Consider the following 13,804-nt stretch of genomic DNA (forward strand, 5'->3'; position numbering starts at 1 on the left):
GCTCACACATATACACAAACCCATAATTTCAAATGGATATTCACCAACAAAAAGCTCCCCATTTACAAACTGGGTAGGCTGGTAGAGGGCTGTTTGAGGCCAATTATGTGGATAATACCCACAGAGCTTTTTCAAACATAATTTTAAAATAGATAATAGATGATACATTTGATATGTGAACTAAAATTGTGAGAACAAGGCTGTAATAGTGAAACCCGGAAGTGTTGATTGCAGGCGACTTTAACGACATTTTCTGCCAGTGCACCTACCGTATTAAGCGACGACGTTGCTAAGCAACAACAATATTCCAGGAGAAAGAGGCCCATTGATCGAAAATGCATTAATTACGGCATTCTAAGACCAACTGAATAATATTATTAGCATTTACGTGATTTACACAAGAAATGCATTGTGTTGTTTACAATGCTATTGTGAAGGACGTGTTCTCACGTGCAGCACCTTTCCGAGCGTGTTTCCATTGGAATAAGGAGCTCCCCATTTACAAACTGGGTGGGCCATTAGACTATTTGAGGGGTCATGGGCAAAGAGGAAACACAAAAAAAAGGCCCGGGTGAGTTTAACAATTGACATTGATTACGCATACTATGTTAATACATTAATTTCAACAATTTGCCCAAGCCCCCTATATTTATCACGGATACCCATATACCCATATTCAGACTGCGTGCAATATATTGATAATGGTTGGAGTTTGAACCCTTCGATTGGCAATCACTCAGCGAGATGCGTCCGCCTTATATTGGGGTCATGACCTTTGTGATACACGTCATACAGTCTTGCAGCAGTAGAACATATGTACACACATTACACAGATGGTTAATACTCACCGTTAATCGTGGACGTTTTTTTTAATTCCAGTCGAGAATTATTGTTGTCATCCGCGCATATGTGAAGCTGGGTCCATGGATGGATGACATTGTGGGACTCAACGTCGGCGGCAGGATATTTATAACGGCAGTATCGTTCTTGACTCGCTACCCGCACTCGGAACTGGCAGCCATGTTTGACGCTGGTTTCGCGAGTTCCACTAATGGTCACAAGACTGACAAATATGGCAATGTCGTCATCGATAGAAGTGGTGAGCTCTTTCGATATATATTTTATTTTCTCCGCACGACAAAATTCATTGTTCCCGTTGAGTTGAAGAGAGCAGATTTTGAACTGCTGGAGAACGAGGCTCGATATTACAGACTACCTGAACTAGAAATGGCTATTAGAGACCGGAAGGAAATGTCTAGAAACGGAATGAAACCGGCCGAAATTCTGAGAGGCGTAAACGAACGCCAAAAGCCGACGACGACCTCATGTCGAGCGAAAATTGGAAAACCTGTCAAGAGGATTGGAATGAGGAGTCAGTTAGATAAAGGAGAATCAGCTATACCGAGGAATCCGGGTGCAATATCGAAGAAGACAAAAGGCAATGAAATAACAAAAACAAATCACGACAGACCCTTGTCCGAGAAACAATCGGGTCAATCATCCAAACGTGCGAACACAGCTAGCTCGTCATTGTCTTCAAACGGCGTTTCTGGGTCAAAAGAAAAAAATAACTTGACCAATGGTATCCGATCACCATGCCTACATGTCGAGTCTGAGAAACCGTGCCTTCGGCGAAGTGACGATTCCGTGTCGAAACAAAAACAAATCTCACAACCAATGCATGACAGTCCACCCGCCTCACAAACATTACAAGTGGATGTCCCCAGGGGAGTCCAGTCATCGCACAAGACCACGGTCACTCGGCAAAGTGAATGTCACGACGAGACACAAATACAACTGGACACTGAGTTAGATTCAAGATCCAAGGTTGAATCTAAAAAACTGAAACCGGAAGAGCCAAAATATCCACAGTTGCAGTGGTATGAATATGCACATCTTGAATAGATTTTTTGTAATTCACTTTCCTTCCAGACGCGACACGAACCAGGTTTAGTCCATGCCTTCAATAGAACTGGTACACCAATCATTTATTTGACTAGAAATGATGTGTGATATTTTAAGTATAATTATTATCGCCGATTTGCCAACAAGCGCATGCTGTTTGTAGTTTTACAGTTTCTAGTTGGAAGTTTAGTGTAGTCAGTGACCCACTCTGATATCCGTATATTATCAAGTTCAATGTTGGTTTCATAATTATTTCGATAAATACCCACAGCGTTTTTTTTAAATAACATAATTTTAAAATTGATTTGTATTTATTGACTGCAATTGTGCTTGACATAAGTTTTTTTTTTTTAATTGAGATGATACGTTTTATATGTGAACTAAAATTGTGAGAACAAGGCTGTAACAGTGAAACCCGGAAGTGTTAATTACAGGCGACTTCACCGACATCTTCTGTCAGTGCGCCCGCTGTATTAAGCGACGACGTTGCTAAGCAACAATATTCCACGAAAGGCCAACTGATTAATACTATTTGCATTTACGTAACTTACTCAAGAAATGTAGTGTGTTGTTTACAATATTATTGTAATACGATGTGTTTCACATATTCAAGTTAACTGGCGAAAGGGGACACTTAAAGTTTCCATTTTACTAATCTCAGTGACAACATGTAATTTTTCATAATTTTAAAACGCCGTTGCTGAGCGGCAGCAGGTGAATAATATTTTAAAATGTCGGTTTATTTTTCAATTTTGTATTTTCTCAACCATTTTACAACAGCTGCTGTTAATAGTTATTAATTACGTTTCCGCAATCGAGAATAAAAGTTAGAGCGTCACAGTCGTCGTGACGCGCCGTGTCCGTCTTAGGACCCACGCGACGAATTCAACGCGTGTTAATTATTTTGTTTGTTTACGCGAAATTCGAACATCAGTTGCGCGACGACTGTGGCGCTTTGAGTCAAAGTATGAATTGTTTGTTATATACGTATGGTTAAAAAGGCATACCCTCACAGTAATAATAGTTACTGTAATTGTAAATGTATTTTACACGCGTTGTGTACGTCGCTATGAGTCCCATATCGAACAAGACGCGGTACGACGACTGCCGCGCGTTAAAACAAAGCAATTTTGGTAAAGTTCCCGTGCCAGTACGCCACTGCATTACATGACCTCGGGTCATGTCAGATTGTGAATCAACAAGAGGGGTTATCATGATTTCTTCCGAAGTGTGTTCCCCATGCACACGGCATAGGAGAAGTCCACGTGTTATACATTTCAGGAACATTGCGTCACTTTCGTGTGGTTTTTGTTAGCCATTATTTGTTTTGTATTGTGTGCTTTAAAATGCGATAGCGTACTTCAATGCGCTATTTGTGTGTGTTTTGGGGGTGAGAAACTTTAAGGCGGAACAGTACTGGAGTGGTTTCAGCAAATCCTAACAATATTTCGCTCTTTTAAAGTGGTGTGAGATCTAACCCTGTGCTATGGCGGCCGTTTTAAAGCAGGAGGGTCGTCACCTGCGCAGGCATAGGAATTGAGTCCCAGGCGATAACAACACACTCTAAAAACGCAAAGACTCGAGAGTAGACGCTTGTTTGTAAACATTGACACGCCATAGCCATCTGACGCATGCGCAGGTGACGACTCCCCCGCTTTAACTTCGAAATTAGTTCTGATACACCAAAGTTGTTCTTCGGAATTTCAAATAACCAGAACATTTACAGAAATTACTATTGACTGAAGTAATGATAGCCGAGTTTGTCCTTCATTAATTAAAACTGGTTTTAATTGCCGTTTTAATTAAACCACATTATGGCCGCCATTTTGTCAGTTTTGGAACGTTTTATTAATAGTTCCTAGGGATAAACGCATTGTCATTCTTCGTTTGCTTGCGTGATGACATCAACTGACAGGATTTATTTTTAAATTGGTTTCAAAGGGATTGTAATGTGTTGTTTTTGTGTTCTCCTGAAACTATCCTAATAATAGGACTAATTCCATGACAATAGTTTCGCAGTAACACTCGACAGAATTGTGTTCACTGCTTGTAGACTAATGCGCAAAGTGGACAGTTAAACACTAACAGGCATTCAGCGGAAACTGCCGTCGAGATCTCGCTGAGACCGAAAAAGCCACGAGACTTGGTGTTTTCCCTCAAATAGTATTTGATCTATCCCGTCATCGCACACACTGTTCTCTGGTCTCTTTGTAACCATGGTCACCGTTCCTCTGTCACATGGAGAGACTGTGTCAAAATGAACGGTGAATTGCTGGTGAGAAGGGAGCAAAAATAAATCACGTGACTTTCTCGATCTCGACGAGTCAGTTCATGACAGGTTGCTTGTCTCATTTTTTTTTTTTTTTCGTTTTTTTTTAATCTGGGTTATATCCATTTTATTGTATGGGAAATGTCCTCTGAACAATAATTATTGCATAACATTTTGCATTTTTTTAAATTTCCAATGAACGTAAAGATTCAGCTGTTTTTGAAATAATTAAGAAATTAGTCACGGTCATGATTGAATTCCCCAGCCCAGAAATTATCGTCATGTGTGAAGCTTTGTTTTCATGTATGACGGTGTCGAATTTGGTAAAAACAAATAACATTCGCGTTACGCCATAAAGCTCGGCACGTATTATGACATCATTTTCGTTCGGGTATTCAATCTAACTTTAAGTACATAATTGAACAAGGGGTTCATTGACTATACACTGTCCAGGTAAAGTTTCGATATATGTCTCCCGGATCCCTGTGCAAGCTATTGTGCAGAGGACGCCGGGAACAAACAGAACAGGTAACATTTACATGTAACCCAACAACTACAGTTAGGTCGCCAACCACAATAAACAAGCAAGGCGTTTCTTGATTGGTTCGTCGGACCAGAGCTAACGTTGGATAGCCACTCCTGGGCAACAATACAATAGTTTGAAGGTCCGTATTATTTTACATGTATGGAAATCTGCCATAAAGTGTTTGGCGCATGTAGCTATTGACAACTCCCAGTTCACCAGGGTGCATGTTATTTGCTGTTCAAGCTGCTGTGTTTTAACGCTGGTAATCATTTGAATCAAGCACTTCTACAAGCCAGAATAATGTTAGAACCAATCTCCTGTGTGGTTGGAGGGAAGGTTTTTATAATTTCTGCTAACCTGCTTGAGAAATGTCAAGGTACCCGACTCGCTGCCTTGTTGGAGTGTACTGACCGGAGCGCTGATTCGGCTGGAGATAACGCGACTCAACTTTCCGAAAGAAATAGTGAACTTTTTCATTTAATCTTGGAATTTCTAGAATTGGGTGTGCTGTCGCTTTCGCCGACATACAAAGATTTGGAGAAACTGGAAGATGAGGCTGTTTATTATGGTATACATGCATTAGTGGAAGCGGTTCGACAAAGAAAAGAGGAATTGGAAACGGAAGCACTTGCTGCCACCTCTTACGTACCACCCTATGATACGCGACTGAAGTGCGTTGAGTACGTGTCGTTTTCGTCTTACTAAAGTGTACTACATTCGGTATCATCTGTACCTTGAAACGTCGTGAAACTGGTACTGTTTGAGCTGACGGCCACTGTGATTTAGCAAATCGTACAGTGAACAACACGTCTGATATCTAGCCAGCGGGTGTCTCGGTGGCCGACAAGGACGTTCTCCAATTGTTCGATAATACGTTTTATAGTACTACAATGTAGTATATACAATTAGAATAAAATATGATCGGTGAACACACAGAGGAATGCACCTTACACATCTACCAGTGACGTCACAGTGTTTGTTCCTTTATATGTAGTTTATGTGTCGTAAATGATTGAATTAAATAGAAACTAGTGCGGCTTTCGTCAAAAATAATCGTTTAGTTGACATAGTGCATCTTATACTGTTATAACGATTACGTTTAATTAATCGGGACCCAATCAATAGCCACAGACAATTGATATTTAGAACAGACCCCATGAAATCTGAAGATTCTGAAACGACATTTAATGTATATATATATTTCAATATGAAATCAACTGTACATTACGAAACACTAACTTTGTATTAATTTCTGTACTTATTGTATCATTTTCCTAATTGGGTTCGTATAAACATCTTACAGAAACGTTTTTTCTATGGAGTATGGAATCACGGTCTTTGTTAGTAACCGTGATGGAATGAAAAAATAAATAACTGTCACGTCATGTTGCGCCCTCGTCGACAAATTCGTGTGTCGGACTCCGTTTGAATTAACACGAGAGGGCACAGTAACGCCCGACAACTGACTGGTATGATCTGTACTTGATTAAAAACTGCCTAAAATGGCTCTGGAGTTATAATGTCATTTCTATGGTTGCACACACTTCTACATGAACGCAATCCCCCAAAAAACGTTCAGTCGAGTCAAGTAAAACGTAAATACCCGGGGGTGGGTTTCACACATAGTTGAGGTATACGGATAGGCGCTGCTGTTTTGGTCCCCAATTTCACGGTCGAGTTGATCTGCGGAACACACCCACCCGAAATCCAGAGATTAACCCTCCCCATTTATTCACATTCGTTGTGAAGCTCGCCCGGCTCGAATTTGTCGTGATGTATATCGTGTGTGTTACTGTACCCACTATACACATCGTGTGTGTTACTGTACCCACTATACACATCGTGTGTGTTACTGTACCCACTATACACATCGTGTGTGTTACTGTACCCACTATACACATCGTGTGTGTTACTGTACCCACTATACACATCGTGTGTGTTACTGTACCCACTATACACATCGTGTGTGTTACTGTACCCACTATACACATCGTGTGTGTTACTGTACCCACTATACACATCGTGTGTGTTACTGTACCCACTATACACATCGTGTGTGTTACTGTACCCACTATACACATCGTGTGTGTTACTGTACCCACTATACACATCGTGTGTGTTACTGTATCCACTATACACATTGTGTGTGTTACTGTACCCACTATACACATCGTGTGTGTTACTGTACCCACTATACACATCGTGTGTTACTGTACCCACTATACACATCGTGTGTTACTGTACCCACTATACACATCGTGTGTGTTACTGTACCCACTATACACATCGTGTGTGTTACTGTACCCACTATACACATCGTGTGTTATTGTACCCACTATACACATCGTGTGTGTTATTGTACCCACTATACACATCGTGTGTGTTACTGTACCCACTATACACATCGTGTGTGTTACTGTACCCACTATACACATCGTGTGTTATTGTACCCACTATACACATCGTGTGTGTTATTGTACCCACTATACACATCGTGTGTGTTACTGTACCCACTATACACATCGTGTGTATTACTGTACCCACTATACAAATCGTGTGTATTACTGTACCCACTATACACATCGTGTGTTACTGTACCCACTATACACATCGTGTGTTACTGTACCCACTATACACATCGTGTGTGTTACTGTACCCACTATACACATCGTGTGTGTTACTGTACCCACTATACACATCGTGTGTGTTACTGTACCCACTATACACATCGTGTGTGTTACTGTACCCACTATACACATCGTGTGTGTTACTGTACCCACTATACACATCGTGTGTGTTACTGTACCCACTATACACATCGTGTGTGTTACTGTACCCACTATACACATCGTGTGTGTTACTGTACCCACTATACACATCGTGTGTGTTACTGTACCCACTATACACATTGTGTGTGTTACTGTACCCACTATACACATCGTGTGTGTTACTGTACCCACTATACACATCGTGTGTGTCACTGTACCCACTATACACATCGTGTGTGTTACTGTACCCACTATACACATCGTGTGTGTTACTGTACCCACTATACACATCGTGTGTGTTACTGTACCCACTATACACATCGTGTGTGTTATTGTACCCACTATACACATCGTGTGTGTTACTGTACCCACTATACACATCGTGTGTGTTACTGTACCCACTATACACATCGTGTGTTATTGTACCCACTATACACATCGTGTGTGTTATTGTACCCACTATACACATCGTGTGTGTTACTGTACCCACTATACACATCGTGTGTATTACTGTACCCACTATACAAATCGTGTGTTACTGTACCCACTATACACATCGTGTGTTACTGTACCCACTATACACATCGTGTGTTACTGTACCCACTATACACATTGTGTGTGTTACTGTACCCACTATACACATCGTGTGTGTTACTGTACCCACTATACACATCGTGTGTGTTACTGTACCCACTATACACATCGTGTGTGTTACTGTACCCACTATACACATCGTGTGTGTTACTGTACCCACTATACACATCGTGTGTGTTACTGTACCCACTATACACATCGTGTGTGTTACTGTACCCACTATACTCATCGTGTGTGTCACTGTACCCACTATACACATCGTGTGTGTCACTGTACCCACTATACACATCGTGTGTGTCACTGTACCCACTATACACATCGTGTGTGTTACTGTACCCACTATACACATCGTGTGTGTTACTGTACCCACTATACACATCGTGTGTGTTACTGTACCCACTATACACATCGTGTGTGTTACTGTACCCACTATACACATCGTGTGTGTTACTGTACCCACTATACACATCGTGTGTGTTACTGTACCCACTATACACATCGTGTGTGTTACTGTACCCACTATACACATCGTGTGTGATACTGTACCCACTATACACATCGTGTGTGTTACTGTACCCACTATACACATCGTGTGTGTTACTGTACCCACTATACACATCGTGTGTGTTACTGTACCCACTATACACATCGTGTGTGTTACTGTACCCACTATACACATCGTGTGTGTTACTGTACCCACTACACACATCGTGTGTGTTACTGTACCCACTATACACATCGTGAGTGTTACTGTACCCACTAAACACATCGTGTGTGTTACTGTACCCACTATACGCATCGTGTGTGTTACTGTACCCACTATGCGCATCGTGTGTGTTACTGTACCCACTATGCGCATCGTGTGTGTTACTGTACCCACTATGCGCATCGTGTGTGTTACTGTACCCACTATGCGCATCGTGTGTGTTACTGTACCCACTATGCGCATCGTGTGTGTTACTGTACCCACTATGCGCATCGTGTGTGTTACTGTACCCACTATACGCATCGTGTGTGTTACTGTACCCACTATACGCATCGTGTGTGTTACTGTACCCACTATACGCATCGTGTGTGTTACTGTACCCACTATACGCATCGTGTGTGTTACTGTACCCACTATACGCATCGTGTGTGTTACTGTACCCACTATACGCATCGTGTGTGTTACTGTACCCACTATACGCATCGTGTGTGTTACTGTACCCACTATACGCATCGTGTGTGTTACTGTACCCACTATACGCATCGTGTGTGTTACTGTACCCACTATACGCATCGTGTGTGTTACTGTACCCACTATACGCATCGTGTGTGTTACTGTACCCACTATACGCATCGTGTGTGTTACTGTACCCACTATACACATCGTGTGTGTTACTGTACCCACTATACACATCGTGTGTGTTACTGTACCCACTATACACATCGTGTGTGTTACTGTACCCACTATACACATCGACACACACAACTGACTGTTAGAAAATTTGCAATGTGTGTTTTATTATATTATAGAAGTATTTCGGTCTTCTTCATTCAGAAGGTTTGGCCTGTCATCATTACTTGGGTCATAAAGCTGGCGCTGTAATTCCCGGGGATTCAAGTTACACTGGCGAATCATTGGACACCAGTGTTTACGAAATATGCTCACTATGATGCCAGGGTAATTGAAATGTTCTTTTGAATATAAACTCTTTGTCAATCAAAACATCAAGGTACAAATTGGGCTTGTGACCATGGTCAGAGTAACAGTGACATTTCTTCCGGTGCTGCACTCTCAATTTTCCTTTTTTTTAAAAAACTACAACACAGTTTTCAATTTCACTCACAGTAATAAAACTAAGGAACATCAATACTGAAGACCAAATTTATTTTACTAAATTTACAAATGACATCGACATACTGGGGATCAGTGATACTGCGTTTTAAGGAGTGGTGACAGTCGTGTCACGCATGCGCAAGATATGAGACCCATGCGAACAAGATGGTGACTTTGAGTGTTGCGCAGATCAATGAGTACAAAACGAAATGTTGCCAAGTTCTAGTTAAATCGCAATAAATTGTATGGAAATCAAAGTTTAGGATCACATATCTCGCACATGCGTGGCGCGACAGTAGCTGATCGTGGCGTGAGAAATTCTAGGAAGGGCGGGTGGTACCGGCCTAGTCAGTTCCATCATTTTGTCTGGATTGTGTGTGAAATGAACTTGTTAGTATCGCTGTATATATCATCATTCTGACTACATTCTATGAAAAAAAAGTTATTCTGTAAGAATATTCGACTATTACGTAACAGTGACGCGGGTGTCTTATATTGTTTCATATTTTAGTTGGCGTTCCAGCAATCAACATATAATAAGTATTCGCCATGCACTTTTTTCCAGATACACAGACCTTTACCAGCGACGACAGTACCGTCCGCTTTGCGAAGGCTACTACGCTTTATACAGAAGACCACATCACCGCCTCCGCCGATCTCGTCCACGTCGATGCTGAGTTGTGCTGTGCCTCCGCAAACCTTGGGTAAATCTGTGAATCGAAGCATACATTGTTCAGTATTGTTCAGCACACTCCCTCCCGCCAGGGTTATTGAATACAGTCGAATATTGTCAACATAATCTATCTTTTCGCGATGTGACTTTACTATCATGTCACATTGACGCTGCCACTCCAAATCTCGTGGTGGAATCGATGACGGCCAATGTACACTGATATAATTAGGAGTTGTATTCGTTAGACAGGTGAAATTAGTTGGATTTATTATTTTTAATTTTTACTAAATCAAACATGAAATCAAACATGAATACTGGTAGAATTCAAAATTGACCAATCCAGAAACGATATGGCGACGTCGTCGCGAATTCTAATTAATATGAATATGAATGCGCTAGTAGTTCAATATCATCAAGCTCGCCATTTTGAATAAGTGGGCCGTCGCATTTGCTACGTCACTTGAAGACTCGTGTGCGCATTATGGGGCTTAGACAGTAAGGCGCTCTCGAGCCAATTAATCAATGTTAAATATTTGAATTTGATGAAAGCTGATGATCGGTATTCGCAAATTATGCAAAAATATGTTTATAAACTAAGGTACAGCATTCTGCCTCTTATTATAATTAGCAATTCGAACTTTTATAACTTTTCCCGCTATATAATTTCCCAGGCTAGATATTTTCTTGGTAATTGAGTCTGAGGTACGAGTATTTCTTTTACCGAATGTGTTAACACACAGGCCCTCTGTAGAGTAACTGTAGTTGATGTAACTTTTGAGCAGGAGTATCATCAGTTGCATATTTTGTCGTGGTAGTCTGTGTTAATTTGAAAAAGTGGATTGAACATAAATAATTGTATGGCGCATTTCAAATTAGTTAAAAATTGCCAGAAACTTGGGGTCCCAGACAAGCGGTCATTGCTTCATTTTGATGTAATGTTCTGTGTGTGTACCAGTGTATGTTCTAAATTTACTACAAATAAATAAAAAAAAAACTCTTAAACATTAGGCTGAAGTTTGCAATTTTAGAATACTTATTATATAAGGTATGGCACCCAACACTTTGGAATCAAACAACAGCTCCACCCGTCTCAGAACGCAATCACAACGAAGTCGACTACTGCGACATACCATACCGTTTGGTTTCAGGGAGATCGACATTGCGATCGCCAACACCGATACCTGTCTTACCTGTTCGGCCGGTTAGCACGCCTTTACCCGGTGCCAGTATCGTACAGTCTTTTGTGTACATCTTCATCAGTCCATCCATGTTACCGTTGTTATGCAATTCACAGTACTTTTTCGTCAGCAAAACAATGGCGTCCATGATATTAACGTCAGTCATACTGGTTTCCACGTTTGTGAAAAGTAGTGTTCCGGAAAATGTAGTATCGTGAATTCTGATAGCTATAAATCAGGTTTCCGTGGGTATTTATAGAACAGTAAATTATCTTATATGTGGATATAATGACCACCTCCGGCGAAACCGGCTGATACAAGTAAGAATTACCGGCGGGAGGTACTGGCACCAGCCTACATATTGTCTTAATCTGATGCTGTTCATTCTAGTTGATTAACCCTTTGTCATATGTCCTTCAGGAAACACGTTTACCTAAATCGTAAATCTAGGCCAAGAAGACCCCGACCACCCATATACACACACCATCTTGTTGGTCGTTATGGCGACTTTTTTTCGTCATTTTTTACTTGCCTGTGCTCAACAATTTCCATTTTCCGATTATTGACATTTCCGCTATTAAACGTTATTGCGCATTCCCCAATACAATTTACAATTTTAAAATGGGCGTAAGGTCATTGCATCTCTGACAAAAATCAACGTACGAGTGACAGTTTGCAAGACGAAGTCGGGGGTGTAAGTATGGACCATCAAACGTTCCTATTTAATGCACATGCTGTGGTCCTTGGCATAGAGTGCGTGCGCTATAGGTCTCATGTCACTAATCAACCAATGGCTGCTCGTAACGCACGGCACAGTTGGAGGCGTGGCCTGTTCAATATTTGTCAACAACCAATCACAAGACTGGTTACAAACCACATGGAGGTTACGACTCGGTTAGCCTTGCTCAACTGGTTCGTACCAGTCTTGTGATTGGTTCTTCGCTTCCAACTGTGCCGTGCGTTCGGGCCAAACGTTAATTATTCATAAATGGAGTCAATTTGTGTAGTTTTCTTGATTTATTCTGCAGGTATAGGTAAAATATAGGTAAGACTTTGACGAAATTTGAAAGAGCAACTAATATTCTTCAACCTGGTATTTTTTGTAGATTTTATTTTTCATTCTGTTCGTCTGTTTTTTCAAGTTTAAAAAATATGAGTTCGCTGGAGCCTTCATCCCTTGTCTATTTCTTACACTAGATACCAGTCGATACCCCCCCCCCCCCCGACACAGGGAGTGCGTACAGTTGATCGTAGTTCCTGGGCTTCCTGTGATTATATCAGTTGAGTTAATCATATCATTTGTGGTGGTCAGCCCAATGTTTATCAACACAAACGTTGCACATGCGCAGCGCGACGACTGTCGCCCTTTAAGCTCAGAGTATCATGTACATTTTGAACATCGCAAATTAAAAGGGAATATTCATTTACTAATAAGTGTTTAAAAATTAACGCCGATGATATACAAAAACTCAAAAATACGTTATTTGAAATCATTTTAAAAACATCAACGTCCGTGGACGCAACGTCTGCCATTGAAAAAAAAACGCGGTCGAAACGTCCGTCCAACGTTTTCTCCTAGTGTATTTGTACATACTGACATCTTAAACATATCTTACAGTTGCGATCTCGAGGCGTAATATATATCCCCGTATTAAACCACCTTCATAACTACACATGCACGTTGCCATGCTCAGCACAACACAATAAATTGATGCGTTTCCCACTTCCACCAACTTTAACATTATGAACAGAACGAATACATTGTAAGCCATTGTGTTTATTGGCAGAACAGGGCGACGCCAGTGGTGAAAGTGGTAGATTATTCTGTTTTTACCGTTAATGCAAGTACAGTGCTTGGCTGGTTCCCGCCTCTTCTCGTGTCGGTCTTCAGTCTTTGTGAAGGTACATTTAGTTTCATTTTCCTTGTAAAGAAGGTTTTTTTCTTACTTTCAAAATTTGCTCGAAAAAAAAATTTCGTTAGTTATCACCTTTCACAAAAATAGAATGCAAGAGCCATGCCATGTCTTGGTAGGAGGCTGAATGAATGTGACGTTACTGCAGCTCAACAATTG

At 41.0% G+C, this 13,804-nt stretch overlaps 3 protein-coding genes across 3 annotated transcripts; 2 read left to right on the forward strand and 1 right to left on the reverse strand.

The window, feature by feature from the left end:
• The first annotated feature begins 800 nt into the window (after positions 1-800).
• Positions 801-2,873, forward strand: LOC144359361 (uncharacterized). The gene has a single exon (XM_078012516.1). It carries the CDS (start codon positions 928-930, stop codon positions 1,903-1,905), a length of 978 nt encoding a protein of 325 aa, XP_077868642.1. The 5' UTR covers positions 801-927; the 3' UTR covers positions 1,906-2,873.
• A 2,127-nt stretch (positions 2,874-5,000) lies between these two features.
• LOC102804028 (potassium channel regulatory protein-like) lies at positions 5,001-5,405 on the forward strand. The gene has a single exon (XM_006812177.1). The coding sequence runs from the start codon at positions 5,001-5,003 to the stop codon at positions 5,403-5,405; it is 405 nt and encodes a 134-aa protein (XP_006812240.1).
• A 4,506-nt stretch (positions 5,406-9,911) lies between these two features.
• LOC100374907 (uncharacterized) lies at positions 9,912-11,941 on the reverse strand. Its single transcript, XM_002731287.4, has 2 exons — positions 11,745-11,941; positions 9,912-10,591 (listed from the first exon to the last, which is right to left on the reverse strand). The coding sequence occupies exons 1-2, from the start codon at positions 11,896-11,898 to the stop codon at positions 10,389-10,391; spliced, it is 357 nt and encodes a 118-aa protein (XP_002731333.1). The 5' UTR covers positions 11,899-11,941; the 3' UTR covers positions 9,912-10,388.
• Between the last annotated feature and the right edge of the window lie 1,863 nt (positions 11,942-13,804).

Source organism: Saccoglossus kowalevskii, chromosome 16 (assembly GCF_978046115.1).
Source record: "Saccoglossus kowalevskii chromosome 16, keSacKowa6.1, whole genome shotgun sequence".
Taxonomy (NCBI): Eukaryota; Metazoa; Hemichordata; class Enteropneusta; family Harrimaniidae; genus Saccoglossus; species Saccoglossus kowalevskii.

Coding starts and splice junctions, on each gene's coding strand:
- LOC144359361 (XM_078012516.1), top strand. CDS start 928: ATGGATGACATTGTGGGACTCAACGTCGGCGGCAGGATATTTATAACG.
- LOC102804028 (XM_006812177.1), top strand. CDS start 5,001: ATGTTAGAACCAATCTCCTGTGTGGTTGGAGGGAAGGTTTTTATAATT.
- LOC100374907 (XM_002731287.4), bottom strand. CDS start 11,898: ATGACTGACGTTAATATCATGGACGCCATTGTTTTGCTGACGAAAAAG. Junction 10,592..11,744: donor CGTGCTAACCGGCCGAACAG/GTAAGACAGGTA, acceptor TTCGATTCACAG/ATTTACCCAAGGTTTGCGGA.